General features: G+C 43.6%; 1 protein-coding gene across 1 annotated transcript in view; it reads right to left on the bottom strand.

Annotated features, from left to right (window-relative positions):
- The window catches only part of CLPTM1L (CLPTM1 like), a 102,681-nt gene that overhangs the window by 74,485 nt on the left and 6,770 nt on the right, over nucleotides 1–21,426 (bottom strand). The window contains exons 2-4 of the mRNA XM_082259714.1: nucleotides 14,746–14,973; nucleotides 12,001–12,101; nucleotides 5,924–6,113 (exon numbers count right to left, since the gene is read on the bottom strand). Of these exons, the coding sequence (XP_082115840.1) occupies nucleotides 5,924–6,113; nucleotides 12,001–12,101; nucleotides 14,746–14,907 (453 nt within the window). The 5' untranslated portion in view covers nucleotides 14,908–14,973. The remainder of the gene's footprint in view (nucleotides 1–5,923; nucleotides 6,114–12,000; nucleotides 12,102–14,745; nucleotides 14,974–21,426) is intronic.

The following is a 21,426-nucleotide window of genomic DNA, read 5'->3' as shown; positions in this document are numbered from 1 at the left end:
GTAAGCAAGAGATCTCCCAAAGCTTCTCAAAGGGAGGCTTCTGGAGGACAGAAAGCACCAAATTGAGGTCCCAAGGTGGCAAAGGAGACCGCACTGGAGGAACCAGTTTGTCAGATCGCCTGAAGAAAGGTACGCACCAGGGAGTGTGGCCAAGGGTCATTGGAAGAAGACCTTCAAAGCGGATACCTGGCTCTTGATTGTACTGAAGGCCAATTTCTGTTCTACCCCCGTTGAAGGAAGGTCAAGATCCGAGCCACAGAGAAGGAGCGAGGACGAACCTCAAGAGACTCACACCACGCAATGTATGTCTTCCACGTACGATGGTAGATCTTCCTAGAAGTAGATTTCCTAGCTTTTAACAATGTTGGAATCACTGACTCAGATTAACCTCTATCCATCAGCACCTGGCGTTCAACAGCCAAGCTGTCAAAGCCAGCGACCTTAAAGCAGGATGGAAGATTGGTCCTTGGGACAGAAGATCCTCCCTGAAAGGAAGCTTCCAAGGAACGTCGTTGACCAGCTGCACCAGATCAGTGTACCAAGCCCGGCGAGGCCAGTCTGGAGCCACTAAGATGACCGGAATCCCTTCTGCCTCGATCCTGCATAGAAGTCTTGGCAGAAGCTTGAGAGAAGGGAAGGGGTAAATCAGACAATACTGATCCCATGGGGCCACCAGCGCATCTGCCAGAAGATCCAAGCCACAAATCTCTGCACCTGTTGAGCCGAGACACCAACAGATCCACCTCAGGATGTCCCACTGGAGACACAACTGATAAAACACCTCCAGATGAAGGGACCATCCCCTTGGTCCAAACGCCTGCCGACTGAGCTAATCCGCCTGCCAGTTTCCACCCCGGGAATGTGTACAGCGGAGAGGGCTGGAACAAATCGTTCTGCCCACCTTAGAATGCTGGCTACCTTCAGAGCCACAAGGACATTTTTTGTGTCCCCTTGGTGATTGACATAAACCACGGCCGTGGCATTATCTGATTGGATGCAAACTGGACATCTCTAAAGACGATACTTCCAATGGTCCAGGCACAGTCTGATCACTCGGAGTTCCAAGACATTGATCGGTAGTCTGGACTCTTCCAGTGTCCAGATGCCCCCAAGCAGAATTTTTGCCAAGGACGCTTCCCCAGCCGGACAGGCTGGCATCCATGGTGACCACTGTCCAATACAAGGAGGAAGGATTTGATCAGATGTAGCGCCGGAGAATGAAGCCACCACATCAGGGACTCCTTCGTTTTCCCGGCTCAGCCAAATTGTCCAGAGACTGCGGAATCTTGTTCCATTTCGCCAGAATCTCCCTGTACAGGGACCTCGTATGGAACTGTGCAAATGGAACTGCCTCGAAGGTAAACACCATCAGGCCCAGCACCTGCATGCACGTCCGGGGGGGGGGGGGATGACCATCTGCTGGACAGCAGGAGAAGAATTGCAGCCTGCAATTTCTGGAGTTTGTCCAGAGGAAGGAGCACTCTGGCTAAGGTCGAGTCCAGAGTCAGACCCAGATAGTCCAGCTTTGTGGATAGAACCAGAGCAGACTTCTGAAAATTCAGAATGCAGGGGATTCTGAATTTCAGGGGAGATCAGTCAAGACCTTTTCAGAAGTCTGGTCCGCAGGGGTAGAGGGGGGACCGCTGCTCATCATACCAGGAATCAGACGGGCACCGCTCCAGACAGAACCTCCTCTCAATTGAAATGGGGGGGTTGTCGGCCAGGAGGAGCGACGCATCTCAGGCCGAGACCCCAGTCGTATGCAACCTCGCGAGGCGTTAAACTCACAAACCAGCCTCTGTCTGGTAGGGCTATGTCGCGGCCGACCTAGTGTGGAGCGTAGGTTTGCACGCGCTCGCTGGCCAGAATGGGGTGACTACTGGAACTACATTATCCAGCCTGTCACCCAGTCCGGCAGTTGGTAGTAGATTCTCAGGAAAAAAAAAACAGGAGATAAATCTAAAAAAAAAAAATATTGCCAGGACCAGGAGATCCCAGCAAGGAACTAGGTCCTTACTCCTGACTAGGCAGGAAAAAAAAAACTGAGCAACTATAGCAGAGAGGGGGGGGGGGGGGGGGAGTATACCCCCTGGGACTGCCCATAGGCGTAGCCAGATTCTTTTTCTGCCTAGTGTCCTACTCCTGCAGGGGCGCAGTATAACCCAATGGTCATGAAGATCAGGAGCTGTGTCCGTCAATGAACAATTTCTAGATGGTACCTATCAGATTAGCACAGCTTTACTTTTTGAGTTCAGATCAAATTAATACATTTTTTAGAGCCAAAGATAGAGCTTCTGTTACAACCCCAGCAGTTTAACATTTGGGCAGCAGAAATAAAAAATGATTTGCAGAGTTTATTTTTATAAATAGCACTTCATATCATTATAAACAGACACCAGAAATTTTATTTACAGTTTGCTGACAAATCATTTTATCGTTCTTTGTTTTTAGACCCTCCCACAAATATTTAAACTTTACACAGAATTAACACATTATGAAATACGGTATATAGGAAGGACATAAAGGGCCAGAATTACTTCTAAAAAGGATGAAAACACACAAAATGAAGGACACATTTCTGTGGATATATTCCCCTGCATACCATACAGGACACCATTCAGTTCATTTATCTTGTACATATTTTTCATAATTTACCAGGCACACTAAAAAGGTCAAAATTATAGCATTTTTTTTTAAAAAATGTGCCATGCAAATGTTTCAGCATGTGCACAGTCAATGTAAATAATACTTTAAATGTGTCTAATATGTGTGAAATGTATTTTTCTGTTTATTTCTTATGATTGCTAGCTCCATCTGTCATATTGCTGTATTTTCCTGATTGAAGTATGTCAGGAAAAGATGGAGCTGATGATCAAGGTAAACCGAAAATTAAATTTCACAAGACACAGAATCTAGGAATTTTTTTTCTTGTTTAACCTCCCTGGTGGTCTGATTATGTCAGGATTTCTGTGCTAAAAGCGGTACATTGTTTTACATGGAAATCTGATATTTTAAAACTCATCTTCCCCTGCGATGCCCCGCCGTCCTCCCCGCTGATGCTGGCACCTGTTTTTCCGGTTCCCTTCCCTGCGAGCGTTGCGACGCAGGGGGGTGAAACTGGCGGCAATTTAAAAAGCTGAGTTAGACTTATCGGTAACTCCTTTTCTGAGAGTCTTCCAAGACAGCCCATGAGACCTAAAGCTCCTCCTACCAGGACAGGAAACACATTAAATCCAATCAGATAAAAGGCGGTCCTCCAATCCTCACATTTCAGAATTCTCGAGACCCGTCTGTAGGCGTGAAAACCACGGCCTCTTGGGCCAAAAAGGGGCTATTATAATCAACCGGTAGCAGCTGAGGTGGTCTGCTAAGCAATTCTGAGTCCCCTTCCGATGAAGCGCTGAAATGGAGGCCAGATTAACTTCGGCCCAAGAAAAAAATCTTTTGGGCTATGAATTGCAACCCTCGACTTCGCGTACCCCCTGTTTGTTGAGGTATGCTACCATTGTGATGTGGTTGGATCGAATCTGTAAATGACCTCCCTTGATTTCTGCTTGAAAGGCTTTCTGTACAGCCACAAGCTCCCTTTGATTCAAGCTCTTCCCCTCATCCAGATTCCTCAAACGAGGAATGGGGGGGGGGGGGACTCCAACTCCTCCCTTGTGTCGTCACAACACACATTCTGCGTTGGGATCAGAAACAGATTTTGAGGTTTGAGACTGTACAGGAGTCTGCAACCCATCTATGAGGCTTTTAAAGGCGCTAAAAGGTAGAGGATATTTCATCCCTAACTGAAGTCAGCATTCTCTGGGAGGATATAGCTGGATCATCCTTAACTAAACCGTCCATGCATGTGAGCACACAGTTTTGCTCCATGTGGAACTTAGCTTTGTTCCGCAAACGGCACATTTCTTTTTGGGGGGCTGCGTCTGGACCTTGTCCTAAGCATTGGTCTAGAACAACAAAAAAAAAGAGAAACCATTCTTTGAGATTAAGACCCCCCAAAACAAACAATCCCAAAACACATTAGTGCCCGCTTTCACCAGCCCTCAAGCCATTATGGAGGGAAAGAAAAAGAAAAACCCCACAGGAGTTGCAAGCGGGAAGAATCCCCAGATTTACCTGAGAGGTGCGGGTGCCAGAGCCTGCTTCCGCCACTTGAGTGGTTGCTGCAGAGGACTCCATCCTGCCCTGTTGGTGTCCCACAGCCTCTGCCTGGTCTTCACCTTTAACATCGGCTGCCTAGTAATCTCCTGTTTGTGCCTTCTGGAAACGGGAACCAGCGTTTCCGCCACCCACCGATGACGTCACTGTAGCCGGAAGTGACCTCGTCACTTCCTGGGGCCAGAGTGGAATGCAGGAGTTCCGCCCTCACGTGGAGCCGACTTCCAGGTTAAGAGCCCTGAAATTGTCAGCGTTCATAGGATCACAGCCTCGCTGCTCCAAGGACCGCTCCACCAGGATGGAAGAGACAGGAGACAAGCAGCCACCTACGGACCTATAAGCAGAGGTTTCACACTTGTACAGGAGAAGTAAACCATCTTTCCAAGTCTTCAAAAGGACAGACCTTGAGACCAGGAGAACCAGGTTCCAGGAAACATCCTACTCCCTGTCCGGAGGAAACACTAAGACTTAAGTGTAAGGACTAGAGGACCGCCTTTTATCTGATTTGATTTAACGTGTTTCCTGTCCTGTTAGGGGAGCCCTAGGTCTCATGGGCTGTCCTGGAAGACGACTTGAGAAAATGTAAACGCACTAAATGACATGATACAAAAGTTGTGATCCTAACTGATTAAACTGTTTCATGCCATTTCACCACAGTATTTCACCTGGTGGCTTTTCCAGTGCCCTGCCTGTGCTTTTCTAGTTCTTTGTGCCTGGAAAATAGATTACGACCATGGCATCCAAAAAGCGTTCTTTTTTGCGCAAAAGCGCTTTTAGACGAACTGGAAAACAGCGAAACTGAGTTACTTGAAGTAGTGAGTGATAGCGATTTGTGGGAAAATTTGTCATCCGTTACCGAAACTGATGACAGCGACAATTCTGATGTCTTTTTCTGGTACATAGTTCCGTTGGAAATTCTGAAGAATCATTTGATATACTTCCCAAATTCCACAAGCTATGTGCCAGAGACATCAGAATCGTCGCTGTCGTCACTTTCTGTACCTGATGACAAATTTTCCCACGAATCGCTATCGCTCAGTTCTTCAAGTAACTCCGTTTCACTGGCGCTGTTTTTCAGTTCGCCTAAAAGTGATTTTGCGAAAAAAAAAAAACGCTTTTTGGACACCATGGTCGTTCTCTATTTTCCAGGCACAAAGCACTGGAAAAGCACAGGCAAAGTCACCAGGGGCAATCCTGTAGTGAAATGGCATGATACAGTGTAATCCGTTAGGATCACAGCTTTGTATCATGTCATTTAGTGTATTTACATTTTTGAATTTGCCGCTGGTTCCACCCCCCTGTGTCGCAACCCTCGTAGGGAAGGGAACCGGAAGGCAAGTGCCGGCATCGGCTGAGCACAGAGCAGGGAAAGAATGTGAGGATGGCTGGGGAATCGCAGGGAAGGTGAGAGTGCTTCTGGGGTAATTCCGAGTGTGGCTCAGGGTTACCGCTTTTGGTACTGAAAGTTAACCCCGAGCCACACTCGGGAATACCGATAGGGAGGTTAAATATATATACCCTATGTAATATGTAATCATAATAGGATGATCATAAACCTTTAAAGAGCAGAAGTTCTAGATTTTTGACTATTACTATGTACATAGGTAATTTAACCGTGGTTAACTCAAGAATGAAAAGAAAACCTAAATTGAATTTAAAATGACAATGACCTATAGAAGAAGAAAATAATGTATTACCATATCAAGTGATCTGAGTAACACTTACTCAGTTAAAATGAGCAACAGAAAATTTACCCCACCTGAGTTCCAGTTTCTCCAGTAATAAGATTAACCTCTTCAGGCTTTGGAATCATGTAAGTAGTCAAAGGGCTCACAATATGCACTTGTTTACCATCGTGCCATGGTAGGACCCCAGAGTGATGAAGAAATATATATGCATACAATGTGCCATTATTCCTGGTTTTCTTGGGTACAGTAACATTCACAGTTCTAAAAAGACATATACATGTGTAATTAGCTGTAAATCACAAATCACACTCTTGCAATCTAACTATGCTAAATAAAATATCGAACAATTGCTCTATTTCTACCAGCAATGACTAGGACCCACATTTTAGAATACATTTCTGTCACAAAGAGAGGGGGAGGGGGGGGGGGGGGAATTAAAAAAAAAAAAAAATTCAGGTTAAAATCCTTGTAAAAAGGTGCTAGTACCCTGATGGAATAAAACAAAGTACAAAAGAGCTTCCACCAAGTACAAAATAATTAATTACGTGAAACCTACAGCACCCTCCTAACACTTCTAGTGAGAAATAAGTATTTTTCAGTAAACTTGTATACAGGTTTTGGTAGTCACACACAACTCCTGTCTCTAGTATTTAAAGAGGCAGCTAAAAATGGCAACTTACTTCCTGTAATCCTGTGTACTGTGCTGCAATTTAAAAAGCAAAATAGACTTAATAAATTACATATTAAATACCCTAAAAGGTGGGAAGTCTTATGGTATAATTCAAAGTTCCTCAAAATTATAGACGGCTAGGGTCATTGGGAGTTGTCAGTGGGAGGAGAAATAGTGCCTCACCATTGGTGTCAGTAGGAGAAAAAATAGTACCCCTTAATTGGCATTAGTAGGAACAGAACTAATGGCTCATTGTTGGTGGCAGTGGGAAAAGAAGTAGTACCTAAAGCTTGGAAGACGAAATTATATCCCATAGGTGGGGTCAATGGGAGAAGGAATAGTGTCCCACGGTTTGCGTCAGTGGAAGCAGGGGCTTGTGCCCCATTGTCAGTGCGATTAGGAACTTCTCTTGCTGTAGCTGGCAGAAAGAAGGGGGATGCCTAGCAAGTTCAGAGTGGAACGGAAAAGCACAGGTAGCACAGAAAGTTTAGGCTCTTTTGGGTCATGTGAACTGCTGCTTATCTATTTCTGTAAATCTTAGTGGACTGGGAAAACAATGCAGCTTTACACATTTACTTAATGTCTTGAATGCAACTGTTTTGGGAAATAGTTAAAATTGATGGGTTTAGTGCTAATCATTGTTCCGCAAAACAGTTACACTCAAGACGCTGTGCATCGTAACTGTCGCGGCTGCTTTCTTCAAGTGTGCCATCATTTCTATTACCATCTTACACCAAGCTTGCCTCAGAAATTGAGGCACAATATACTATATTTGTGCATACCTACAGGACATCTATACCATCTGGATAAAATCGTATAATTAGGTTCCTGTGTTATGCCAAAAATTAGGATTTTTAAGTTACCTGTAAATATCATTCTTAGAGTACATCAAAGGACACAGAGGGGGATTATAGCAATTACTACAGAGGTTATGCTGCCACCTTGAGGTGAATGGACACTGGCCAGAAAAAAAAGGCAGGAATTCCTGGCCAGGCATATCCTCCTCCCAGCTCCTCCAAGTCTCAGTTTTGTAGCAAGCAATGAGGTGCACAAGCCAGAGGGGAAGAATCTGTGTCCTTTGATGCACTCCAAGAAAAGGATTTTACAGGTAAAAGAAAAGCCCTATCGTCTTAATGGTGCATCACAGGACACAGAGGAGTTAATAGTTATCACATGTGATGTCATAAAGCAATGAAACTGAGGGGAGAACACCACAGCAACATGGCCAACAAGCTCAAATCCCCAAACAGAAAAGGGGGATCCCACTTACAATGCCAGCTGCAAGACCCTTTTTCCAAAACTAGTGACCACAGAGGCAAAAACGTCAACCTAGTAGAACTTCAAAAACATGAGGTAGCAGCTTTACAAACTTGAACAGAGGCTTGATGATGAATGGCCCGGGAAGCACTGACACTCCTGGTGGAATAAGCCTTAAAGTGGTTGTAAACTTCAAGCATGAAGTATGAACAAAGCATATCCCTCTATAGGGTGTACTTCTCAATTAGGAGCATTAAAACTAAGGGCAATAGGTTTTATTTATTTTTTTGTTTTGGATAGAGTAGAGATAGATTAGAACACGTCTGTTTTTTTTTTTTTTTTTTTTGCTGTCTATACCCCCTTAAGGAAATTCAACCTCTCCATCTGTCCTGTTTACCATCATCATTAAAAGTAAAAAAAAATACTTTTCTGGGGACAACTGAAAATGTGAGTAACAGAGAGGAAATCTGATGATGGAGACACTAGTTCTGGTCCCCAAGGAATCCCCTTAATTTGCTGTGATTTTCTCTCATTGCTTTTTTGGCTATGGGACACTAAGTGAAGAGAAATCTCGGCAATGGGACACGGATGGCAAAAATAAATCTGACAGGGGTTCTAACCCTCCTTTATTCTATCCAAAATGAAAAAAAAAAGTTCTTCGTCAAGTGTCATTTCTGCTTTGTTCCTCTGCTGTTTGCATGAATCCCTTCTGACAAGTTTTTCTGACAACAAGAGAAAAATGACAGGAGAGGGAGCTCCAGCCGATTGACAGCCTCAGCTCTGTTCCTGTGTGCGGGGGGGGGGGGGGGGGTGTCTTCTTCCTCCAATCAACTCTCAGAGCTCTCCTTACGGAGCTCTGCAGAGTGTGACTTCAGCTCCCCCCCCTTTTTTTTTTTTGGACAGCACAGACCAGCTTTATAACTTCAGCACTTTGAATAGAGGCCAGTCACTTGTTACCTCGAGGTATATGTAAAACCTCATATTTATAGAACCATTTTAACTGGGAAATGAGGGACCTCCCCCTTTATCTCATAGGCCTGGGAAATAAACTGACAAATCCAACCAGAAATATTGGATTAAAAAGCAGCCTGACCCTAAGGGCCTATTTTCACTTGCTTTGACTTCAACGCACATTATCAACATGCTTTTTTGATGTGATTTTAATGCTTCAGGGATGCTTTATTGAAGCTTGGCAGATGTCCTGTGTGTGCACGCCAAGCTCAGTATTGGCCCCATACTAATTGGAATAAGCTTGACTGTGTGTGCACGTCAAGCCGATTCCAAGCTCAGTAGTAGCCCCAGTGGCAACATGCCTATGATTTGGAATGTGATGTCTAAAAAGCTCATCCAGGTACTATGATCAAGTGTCCACAAACCTTTAACTATATAGTACATGAGCTAGAAATATATTCCGTTTCTCTCTGAAGCATACCCCGTTATCCAATGAAAAGGCAGACAGACAGAATGAAAACATTCACACACATATATACACACATTATATATATATATATATATATATAATTTCCAATATATCATTTTCCTCAGTAGTACACATAATTTGAAATGAAAAGTCCATCAGTGGCTTCTATTAGCTCTAAATCTGGATGGAAAGGTTCGGTTTTTGGTTTCTCAGTGCTTCCTGGGAAATCCCATAACTGCAATACCTCCAAAACAAAGTGAAGCCAACGCTGAATAAGTCACTTAAATGCTGCAGGTGCTTCAAGCAAGCTTTGTCAGACTTCTATAGAGGCTTCGGAAACTTTTTATAGCATTTAGAAAGTATAATTGTTGAAGGGAAGCAAAGCAAATACGTGTGAATGGGATTGTAAGCTAACCATTTTATTTAGTGACAGGGGCTTTGATTGGCATTTAGAGTTAGATCTCTGCCTTTTTTATGGCCAGTGTTGATTTACCTGAAGGTAACAGCGTAACCCATAGAGTAATGACTTACCTGCTCTGTGTCCTGTAATGTAGAATTAGACTATGTATGGGTTTTTTGGTTAGTCGGTTTCAGGGCACTGAAACAGTATATGAAGGTTGGGTTGTCATAGATCTTGTGAGTTCAAACATCTTAAAGTGGCTGTAAAGGCTGAATGTTTATCACCTTAATGCATTCTCTGCATTAAGGTAAACAACCTTCTATTGTCAGCCCCAAGGACTGCTCTCCCCCTGGACCCCCAAATACACACCTAAGCCCGATCTTGATCCAGCAATATGCCTGAGAGCAGTGGCGCTGCTCTCTGTCCCTCCTTACTGGACTGAGTGAGAGCAGCTGGAGCCATTGCCCCGTATGAAAGGAAGGAGTTTAGTTTCATTAACATAGATATCTCAAAATATGTTTGTGTAGAATCTACTACATAAAATATTGAAACTCAAGAGTAAAAACTAACTGTCCCATGCCTTGGCTGAGAAAAACTTAAAGTTGGCTACCTAAATACGAGATGCAACAAATCAAGATCAAACATTCGTCTGCCAATGCCTAAAAAAAAATAATCTCTTTGTATTAGTCCATGAGGGATATCATTCAGGTTAACTTGGATAAAAAACCAATACAAATAGATTTGTATGACTTTTTATTTTTATTTCGATTGGCTTGTTTCTACATTGTGATGAACACACACATGTACAGTACGTCACAAGTGAGTACACCCCTCACATTTTTGTAAATATTTTATTATATCTTTTTATGTGACAACACTGAAGAAATTACACTTTGCTACAATGTAGAAAATATTGAGTGTACAGCTTGTATAACAGTGTAAATTTGCTGTCCCCTCAAAAAAAACAACACACAACCATTGTGATGTCTAAACCGCTGGCAAAAAAAGTGAGTGCACCCTTAAGTGGAAATGTCCAAATTGGGCCCAAAGTGTCAATATTTTGTGTGCCCACCATTATTTTCCAGCACTGCCTTAACCCTCTTGGGCATGGAGTTCATCAGAGCTTCACAGGTTGCCACTGGAGTCCTCTTCCATTCCTCCATGACAACATCACAAAGCTGGAGGATGTTAGAGACCTTGCACTCCTCCACCTTCCATGTGAGGATGCCCCACAGATGCTCAATAGGGTTTTGGTCTGGAGACATGCTTGGCCAGTCCATCACCTTTACCCTCAGCTTCTTTAGCAAGGCAGTGATCATCTTGGAGGTGTGTTTGGGGTTGTTATGCTGGAATACTGCCCTGTTGCCCAGTCTCCGAATGGAGGGGATTATGCTCTGCTTCAGTATGTCACAGTACATGTTTGCATTCATGGTAACTGTAGCTTCCCAGTGTCGGCAGCACTTATGCAGCCCCTGACAAAGACACTCCCACCTGGTTGCCGCCACACACGCTTGACACCATCTGAACCAAATACATTTATCTTGGTCTCATCAGACCACAGGACATAGTTCTAGTAGTCCATGTCCTTAGTCTGCTTGTCTTCAGCAAACATTTTGTGGGCTTTCTTGTGCATCATCTTTAGAAGAGGCTTCCTTCTGGGATGACAGCCATGCAGACCAATTTGATGCGGTGTATGGTGTGAGCACTGACAGGCTGATCCCCCCCCACCCCTTCAAACTCTGCAGCAATGCTGGCAGCACTCATACGTCTATTTCCCAAAGACAACCTCTGGATAGGACGCTGAGCATGTGCACTCAACTTCTTTGAGCAACCATGGCGAGGCCGGTTCTGAGTGGAACCTGTCCTGTTAAACCACTGTATGGTCTTGGCCACCATGCTTCACCTCAGTTTCAGGGTCTTGGCAATCTTCTTATAGCCTAGGCCAGCTTTATGTAGAGCAACAATTCTGTTTTTCAGATCCTCAGAGTTCTTTACCATGAGGTGCCATGTTGAACTTCCAGTGACCAGTTTGAGAGAACGAGAGCGATAACACACCTGCTCCCCATTCACACCTGAGACCTTGTAATACTAACGAGTCACATGAAACCGGAAGGGAAAATGGCTAATTGGGCCAAATTTGGACATTGTCACTTAGGGGTGTACTCACTTTTGTTGCCATTTTGTTTAGACATGAATGGCTGTGTGTTGAGTTATTTGAGGGGACAGCAAATTTACACCGTTGTACAAGCTGTACACTCATTACTTTACATTGTAGCAAAGTGTAATTTCTTCAGTGTTGTCACATGAAAAGATATAATAAAACATTTACAAAAATGTGAGGGGTGTACTCACTTTTGTGAGATACTGTATATACATTAACACAAATAATATACTTTCTTACCTTTCGAATCTTGACTCCACATCAAAGTTGTCAACATTTAGAACCAAATCAACATTATTTTCAGCACTAATACTAGTCCTTGTTGTGGTATACACACTTAACTGGGAAAGGAGAAAAAAGATCATTAAAGTTTTTAAAATAAAAATTACATTAAAAATAGCCTACTATATCGAAATACATGTCTAGGTGGTTTAAAAGGGGTGCTAAAATCCCATCCATAGATGTGTAGTTGGTAAGGTTGAATAAATACACTGGTCCATCCAGTTCAACTTGTATGTACGCATGTTTAAATCACTACCATTTTCAAACAGATCCAGCCAGCTAGAGTGACAGATCCCCTTCCGTTTTGTTTTTATTTTTTAACAGCTCTGATCACACTCGGAGGTAGCCAGGTGTAAAATAGGAGCTGCACTATCCTGGATAAAATGAGAATTAATTTTTTTGCCTAGACTAAAGATCATGATTCTCGGCATATCATCTTTCACATTATACAAAAAAATTGGGCTATCTTTACGGTTCAGGTTTTTTTTTTTTTTTTAATTCATTAAAGTGTATGTTTTCCCAAAAAATTGCATTTAATCTCTTAACGACCGCTCACCGCAAATATACTGCGGCAGGCAGCCGAAGTAGCTATACGTCAGTCGCGCGCAGGCAGCTAAGGGGCAACCACGCCCCGCCAGTGGCACGCTCCCGCCCCCGCTTGTCAGAGGGGAAGCCGATGCAGCGGGCAGGCGGCTTTGATTGCCGCCTGACACCCGCGATTGCTCCCCGCTGAGAGAGAAGAACAGTCAGCTGTTGTAAACACAGCTGGCCGTTCTTCTCCTTGAAATGATCACAGAGCTCCTGTGATCCTGCTATATAGGAACACAGGTCTTTTCACAAGCCACCCCCCCCTCCCACAGTTAGAAACACTCCCCTAGGTACACATTTAACAACATTGCATCACTTCCCATACTGGCATAAAAAAGGGTTATTAAATCTCATTGATGTACACTCGCATATACGTGAGTGACAATTTCGATTATCGATTGACGGATTGTTCGAAATTTGCATCGTGTATGGCCTGCCCTAGCAATGTTGAAAACATTTGCCAGGGGCTCTTTTTTTTTTTGACAGCAGTGAGTGAGCAGAGAACAGCACTGTAAGACAAGTCGTTTTAAGATTGTGAGGTGGGTAATTCGAGATCGTGATAATTTAACAACTAATCATGCAGCTCTAGTGTAAACGAACACAAGTCCATTTATATCTGGCGCTCCATAGAGTAGAATGGAGGGTCCAATGAGGCCAGCTGGACCTGATCAAGAACAGCTGGACCTGATCGACCCTTTCATGTGGCCATAAGTCCTGGATCACACTTAGTGTGATCCAGGACTTATGGCCAAAGTCTAATGCCTTGTACACACGCAGCGATTGTTGGCCGACCGATCGGCCGTCTTTTGTCCAGTGTGGTTGTGTTGGTTGAAATGTGCTCTAGACTGCACACGAATTTTATCGGCCAACAAAAACCAACCTCAGAAGTGATGTCATGTTCTGGTTTACTTTTCGTGTGTTTTTTCTTCTCTGAGCATGCCCAGTCTTGCTCATCACATTTTTGTCTGCCGAAATCTGCACTGACTGAAGAAGAATCGGCCGTTCTGTTGACGGCCAACAAAAATTTTATAGCCTGCACACCAGATTTTGTTCAGCCGAAAAGTCGCAGTCGGTTGCCGGAAGCATCATACTAACAAGCCGACAATCGGTCGATCGGACGTTGGCCAAAAATTCACGGCCAACAATCGTTGCATGTGTACGAGGCTTAAGTCCTGGATCACACAGGAAAACTGACCAGTGCACCTGTGCAGAGGTCCATGTTTATCAGCCTGTGGGGCACAGGTGGTCCCATAAGGCAGCCTGTTCAAATCAATGATAGGTGGACAGATCCTTATACACACCCATGAGTATACATCTGTGTGGGAACAATGCAAGGCTCCAAACACAATCTGTCTGCATTGATCCTGCATGGATGTATATTCAGCATTGCGTGTTAAGATCCGTGCAGACGTCGGCATGTCTGTGAATTTAACAGGCTGGCTGCATGGACCATCTGTGCCTCCAGGGTGGGCAAACATGGAACTCTGCACAGGTGTTCTAATGAATGCAACTTTTGAAAAGCACTCTGCACCAAATCGTATGGTACTGCGGTACCATGGGAAATGGTGTCCGCAAACACCTAAAAATGTAATTTCTCCACAATTCTTATACTGGCCATACCCGCACAGAATATTGGCCGAAAATTCTCGTTTTAGGAAAGATCGTTCGAAAATCGGGCTGTTAGTGAACACAATGTTACCGATTATTTAGATCGTGTGCCCAGCTAATGTCGATGGATCCATAGCGAAAACTTTTATCGTTTAAACAAAAGTTTATACGTGTATGGTAAAATTGAAACAAAAATAATATTTTAAATATCAGGTATGATCATTATGATCATGAAAACAATTATGTAAAAGAGTTTATTCTGTCAGTTAGTGGCCAATTCGCTTTCGACCGACGAATAATCGTTCAGTCTGCAAACGGCCGAAATTCTGTGTGTGTATGACTTCTTTACAATAGTGCTTTTACTGCTTGTATAGAGTAAGTAAAATATTTAGTGCACATGACCTGTAAATTGGTTCACTATAAAGATTAATAAGAAAATAATAATTATTATAAATATACACCTTTATATACTTTTATTACCCCAAAAATATTTAGTCTGAAACTTACTTGCAATTTTGGCCTCTTTGAGAGGTACGGTTTGATGCAATTATCACTGTGACTTTCACAGGGCTTAGTGTAGACAATGCCATACATCACCCAGCAGGTATGAACCACATATACAATAAACACCCCAACCACCAGGGTGGTGAAGGAGCTCCGGTTTAGCATCGTAGATGGAATAAAAAGTGGCAGGTAAACAAGCTGGAATCCAAAACTAATCGAGAATGCATAGGCCTGGAAAACAGATATTACAGAGTTCATAGCAGAGTTAGAACAAACAAATATTGCAATAATCACCTTCTGAAATGCATAGCATATCAACATATAACTCTTAGGCCCCATGCACACAGGGCGTCAGAAAAAACGAGCTGTAGAGCCACTTCTAACACCAGGAAAAAGCAGCTGTAAAAACGTGCTTTCAGCAGCTTTTTCCATTGGCGTTATTGCACGTTTGGCCACATCGTTTTTAGCAGCGTTTTTTCTGCCTCCATTCAAAATCAATGGTTCCCTATGGGAGCCTATTAATTTGAATGGAAGGCGCATCGCAAGTTGTGCAGTGCGACATGCGCTGTGAGAATCTTCAGGGGGAACTCCACGCCAAAATGGGAAAAAAAAAGAAAAAAAAAAAAAAAAAAAACGGCGTGGGGGTCCCCCCCAGGTTCCAAACCAGGCCCTTCAGGTCTGGAATGGATTTTGAGGGTAGCCCCACTCCGAAAAAACGGCGTGGGATCCTCCCCAAAACAAAACCAAACCCTTATCCGAGCATGCAGCCCGGCAGGCCAGGAAAGGGGAGGGGATGAGCAAGCGGCCCCACGCCCCCTGGACCATACCAGGCCACACACCCTCAACATGGGGGGGAATGGGTGCTTTTGGGCAGGGAGGGCCTTGCACCCCCCACCCCAAAGCACCTTGCCCCATGTTGATGAGTACAAGGGCCCCTTCCCGACAACCCTGGCCGGTGGTTGCGGGGGTCTGCAGGCAGGGGGCTTATCGGAATCTGGAAGCCCCCTTTAACAAGGGGGCCCCCCAGATCCCAGGCCCCTCCCTATGTGAATGGGCAGGGGTACATTGTTCCTCTACCCATTCACCCCATAAAAGGCAGCGTATGTAAATGACATGAGATGTTTTAAGAAGTCTAAACAGTGTTTCTCAACTCCAGTCCTCAAGGCACACTAACAGGCCAGGTTTGCAAGAAAACTGAAATACATCGCAGGTGAAATCATTTGCTGCTCAGTGATTGCAGTATTCTAGTCTGCATCTCCCCAAGGTAATACTTAAAATCTGGCCTGTTAGTGTGCCTCTAGGACCGGAGTTAAGAAACCCCGGTCTAGTACAAATCTTCATCCGGTCTTCTCCCCTCTGCTCTTCTGCTCTTTTGCCCTCTGCTCTTCTTCTTCCTCCGACGCTGTCTCCGGTGATTTTGCCGGTCTCTGCAGCTTATTATGGGCGTGGCCTCATGGTGACATCATTGGGATGCCCCACCCATGTGACATAAAGGGGTGGGGCCTCAGATGACGTCACCATGAGACCACGCCCCTAACGGCTATATAATAAGCTGCATAGACCGGAGACCGGCATAATAACGGGAGACAGCGTCGGAGGAGGACTGGAGGAAGAAGAAGAGCAGAGGAAGAAGAATAGCGGAGGGGAGAAGAGCAGAGGGCAAAAGAGCAGAAGAGCGGAGGGGAGAAGACCAGAGGGGAGAAGAGCGGATGAAGATTTTTAATAAACTTCTTAAAAACGTCTCATGTCGTTTTTTACATACACTGCCTTTTATGGGGTGAAAGGGTAGGGGTACAATGTACCCCTACCCATTCACATAGGGAGGGGGCTCGGATTTGGGGGGCCCCCCCTTGTTAAAGGGGGCTTCCAGATTCCGATAAGCCCCCTGCCCGCAGACCCCCACAACCACCGGCCAGGGTTGTCGGGAAGAGGCCCTTGTCCTCATCAACATGGGGGCAAGGTGCTTTGCGGTGGGGGGTGCAGAGCCCCCCTGCCCCAAAGCACCCACACCCCCCCATGTTGAGGGCGTGTGGCCTGGTATGGTCCAGGGGGGGTGGGGCCGCTTGCTCGTCCCCTCCCATTTCCTGGCCTGCCGGGTTGCATGCTCAGATAAGGGTTTGGTATGGATTTTTGGGGGGACCCCACGCCGTGTTTTCCCCATTTTGGCGTGGAGTTCCCCCTCAAGATTATCACAGCGAAGGTCGCACCGCAATGCGCCTTCTATTCAAATCAATAGGCTCCCATAGGGAACCATTGATTTTGAATGGAAAAAAAAAAAACCTAACGTGGCTTAACGCACGTTAAACAACGTTATTCAGCCTTTAGCAGCGTCAGACGTTTTTACAGCTTGACGCTGAAGCTCCAGAATGAATTGGTCCTGGGGTTTTTTTTTGCAGCTATTAAGCACCTATGCCACTTGGAGCTACTAAAAGCTCTATGTGTTTATGAGGCCATAGAATAACATGGATGGGCATTCTGCAGCTGCAAAAAAAAAAGTCTGACGCTGCTAACAGCAGCTGCAAAAATGTCCTGTGTGCATGGGGCCTAAAAATTGTACACCAATATTGGTATTTTATCTCAGAACTACATTCATAAGAATGAATACAAGCACTACCATTCTTTTCAACTTAAAGTCACAGTGATTTTGAAAAGGTGCCTGCACTACTTTGGTGCGACTTTGATACAAAGAATTTAAAGTCATATCAAAATTGCAAGAAAAGTCGCTCCAAAGTTGCACTGGAAATCCCATGACTTGGGAGACCAGCTAATATGGAGATCAACTTTCTTTTTTTCCGATGTGTCTTTCAGCATCTTTTTAATATTATAAAGATTGCAGCATATCATCTTCAAATGGCCTGTCACACACTGTCAACTTGGCTCCTTCTGCTCAATATCTAGGCAGACAAATATTAAATATAAAAATATTATTATTGATTCTTAGTTCATGATACCGATATAGGTATTTTGTGTCCTACACTTTCAAACCCAGAAATAAAGAACTTCTTCAGTTCTATCTCACGTTGACTCAACTTATAAAGGCTGCATTCACACCTAGGCGTTTTAAGTTACGGGCAGAATTGCGATTTTAAAACACTCTGATAAAATGACAAATCGCACAATGTGAATTTCAGATGCCATTCATTTTAATGGCACCTAAAAATGTGGTACGATTCTGGCGCGATAAATCACACTGCAATTGCAGCAAATGTATCGCATTAAGCCTGTCACCCAAAAAAAAAAGTACAGAAGCTACTCTTGGGTGACAAGCGGTTTGCCACGACTGCAGCACAATTTGTTGCGCGACAATCGAGGCAGAACAGCACCATGGTTTTAGGCACCAATAAAATGAATGCCATCTAAAATGCGCATTGTGCGATTTCTCATTTTACAAGAGCATTTAGAAATCGAGGGTAGGATCGCTGCAATAATGCCCAGGATTCAAATGGCCCAGGTGTGATTGCAGTCTAAGAGAATGGTTGGATTGACTGACGGCGCATTTGATGTTGCTGGGCTAAAGAAATAGTTATCCCACATGGAGATCATATATAACCAGGCTGGATTTTATTTTTCGTTTGAGTACACTAGGGACAAAACAATAAATCGATTATGAAAATAGTTGTCAACTATTCTCATAATCGATTAGTTGGTAAACCGATTAGTTGGCCTGCATACAGAATGCATTATTTGTTTACATATCAGGAAATACAGTGCAGCAAACATACAGCTCAGTACACCATCTATACATGTCAGTAAGTACCTGAGAACTTGTGAATGTGTGAGGAGCAATGCCTCATGGGACATGTAGTCCTGGGAAGGAAGTGAGTTGTTCTAAAGGCAGAAGTTTGTTTTACCTTGCTATTGGGGTACTCTATACTATACTTTGCAGCTATTTGGGCACTCTGAAGGTAGGAGGAAAAAGAAGCATCGGGGGGCAGAAGAGGAGAATCAGGCCTGCTCTGTGCCAAACCATTACACAACCATTACACAGAGCAGGCAAGTATAACATATTTGTTTGTTTAAAGACTCTGTGCAGGGAAGATCAGCATCTGAACCCAGAGAAGGTGGAGGCAGATAGACGAGGGATGATATACGGCATTACAATTACATTTAAAGTAAACGTTTACCAGCATTATAATTAAAATGATATCCATGAAAAAAATAAGTCTTAGCTTTTAGTACTACGTTATTATAAAAGATTTAGATCTCCCTTCCACCCTTCATATAGCTTCATGTCTGATTTCTAATTAAAAATGCCCATATATCCTACTTCTGGTATATATAATACCAGTAATATATATTACTTTAACTGTTTCACAGTATAAATGAACCCCTTATAGTAGCGATTATCTGCTCTTTTTGTACTACAGTTCATTTAATATGGTTTCCTATGGGACATTTTTACATCTATGCTTTTTCTTAGCTGCTGTATATTTGGAAGGACTTTTCAATGCAAAACTGTGCTTTTTTCTTTATTTGGTTCAATAGACTTCAATGGAGTAGCTGCAGAAAAGCATTTAGTGCGTTTTTGCCTCTGCCCAACAACAAACTGGCCAAAAAGAAAGCAAAACGCAAATCGCAGCTAAATCGCGTGTGCAAAAATGCACAGCAAAAAGCACTGCAGAAACGGATCAAAAGCTAACTACATAGGTGTGAACAGAGCCTTATGCTGGCCATAAATGTATTGATTTTCAGACAAGAGTATTCCTATGAAAAATCTTTGTACATTCGCTGAATGAAAGAATGTCGTTTGAAAATTTCACTTGCTTTTACCATTCAGTTTTAAAATATATTTAATTTCTGAACGAAAACCACATACACGGTCTGAAAATTCCTCTTTACCAAGACGTTTTCTTTTATGCTCCTTTGAATTTTATGTCCCTGTGGCCGCTTGTGGGAGTTGTCTTTCGTCTCCTCCAGACTCCTGACTGAGCCAGAGGGGACAATGGCTGAAAATGGATGTGACGTACGGGCCAGTGGAACGTATACTCACTGGCACTTCCAGGTTTCCATGTGTGGCATGCGGACCATCTCCTTTGAGCCCACCACCCCCCTAAAGGCCTTCAGAGGAATGTATATAGAAAAAGACACAGTGGGTGCATACAGTTAGGTGTCTTTTAGAACTACTACTAATGGTAACCGATGGTGGTTTTATGTATCCACATGTGTATGATAAACAGTATGAGACATGATACTATCAATTACTGTATAGCAGGCAGCTATTGTACAATACACCCTGATAAGGTCTGATGATTGTGGTTTGCTTTTTAGGTGTGTGTGTGTGTAGCAGGTCATTTGTACTTATGGCTCTGATGAAGAGGGTCCTCTCTCACAACGCGTCAGCCACACCAGTACGGACGCCATCCATACCCCTCTGTAGCACTGGATGTATCCATGTCCTGGGGTCACCTGATTGTATCAGGACTTTTTACATGCCTATTTGCACCCTGTGTTTGGGAGTATAATGTATGATACCTTTCTTACTCTTCAATAATTTGGTTTAATGGTATTGCACTAGGTCAGTGTGGCCTTCTCTTGTTTTTTTCCAGTATAGGTGCTACATACCTTCCCACATAACAGCTACGCCCGCTGCTCAGACCTTGAGGCTGCCTATACGTTTCAGAAGTTAGTCCTTAGACTAATGCCCAAAACGCGTAGGCTGTTTTAAATCATTGCACGGTTACCGAATAAAGAAATACTATTTTTTTGGATGTCATCCTGAGTGGCGACAAGCCCTTTCCTTACCCCAACACATGGCCAGTGTGGGGGCTGATAATTAGCGAGCCATTCTGTGAGTCTGTTACGGATTTTGATGCATCGGTTAGTTACCCTGCTCAGCTAAGTGGGGAGCCACCAGTTTTAGCACCGGCTATTAAATCCACGTAATTATCCATACATTTCATCTGCAATTCAAGGTGGCTTGGCTAGTGAAGGAGCTGCCGCCTTTAGCCTGATACATTTTATGTGACTATCATTTAAGTAATGATTTGCTAACGATTGTATATATCACCTAAAGAATGTATGTGTGAATTATTACATGGATGTTAGCGCTATTTAAGTTTGATTGAGCCCCATTGTAGCCATCCAATAAATCTATCCATATGTATGTTAAAATAACGTTACTGACTTTGTTGATATTCCTGAAAGAGGAGTGTGAATCGCCCACAGCTCTGGTTGAAACGGGATTGTGAATCTGATGAGATTCAGAATGCACAGATTCGCATGTCAAGTGAAATAACATTGTTTTCTATGAAGACTGCTCACATCTATGTGTAGCGATTCTGATGCAGTTAAAAAAAGGGTCCTGTGCATAGACTATTAAAATCACATTACAATTGCAGCTGTCAAGAACAAACCACATGGAAATCGCACTGCCAGTGTGAACCTAGGCTTAAACACGCCGAGTCTTGATTTAAATCTTTATATTAAATTGGAGTGTTATTTACTAATTTCATAGTGGATTGCTGTTTCCTATCCATCCTCCTTACTGATATCCCCGTATGAAACACTTTTGCTATGATGGTTTATTTTGCAAAGACACTTTATCCAGTGAGCCTTTACACATAAGTGTGACAACTGAATCCTATAGATACTCTCATAAGCGTTTTTATTCCATTTAACAGCAAACGGATAAAAGCGGCCAGAATAAAAAGAAATCCGCCAATATTGTCTTCTCCTGGCCAAGCT

Source organism: Pelophylax lessonae (genome assembly GCF_965119305.1).
Source record: "Pelophylax lessonae genome assembly, chromosome: 5".
Taxonomy (NCBI): Eukaryota; Metazoa; Chordata; class Amphibia; order Anura; family Ranidae; genus Pelophylax; species Pelophylax lessonae.
This window is presented reverse-complemented; position numbering and strand designations above follow the sequence as displayed.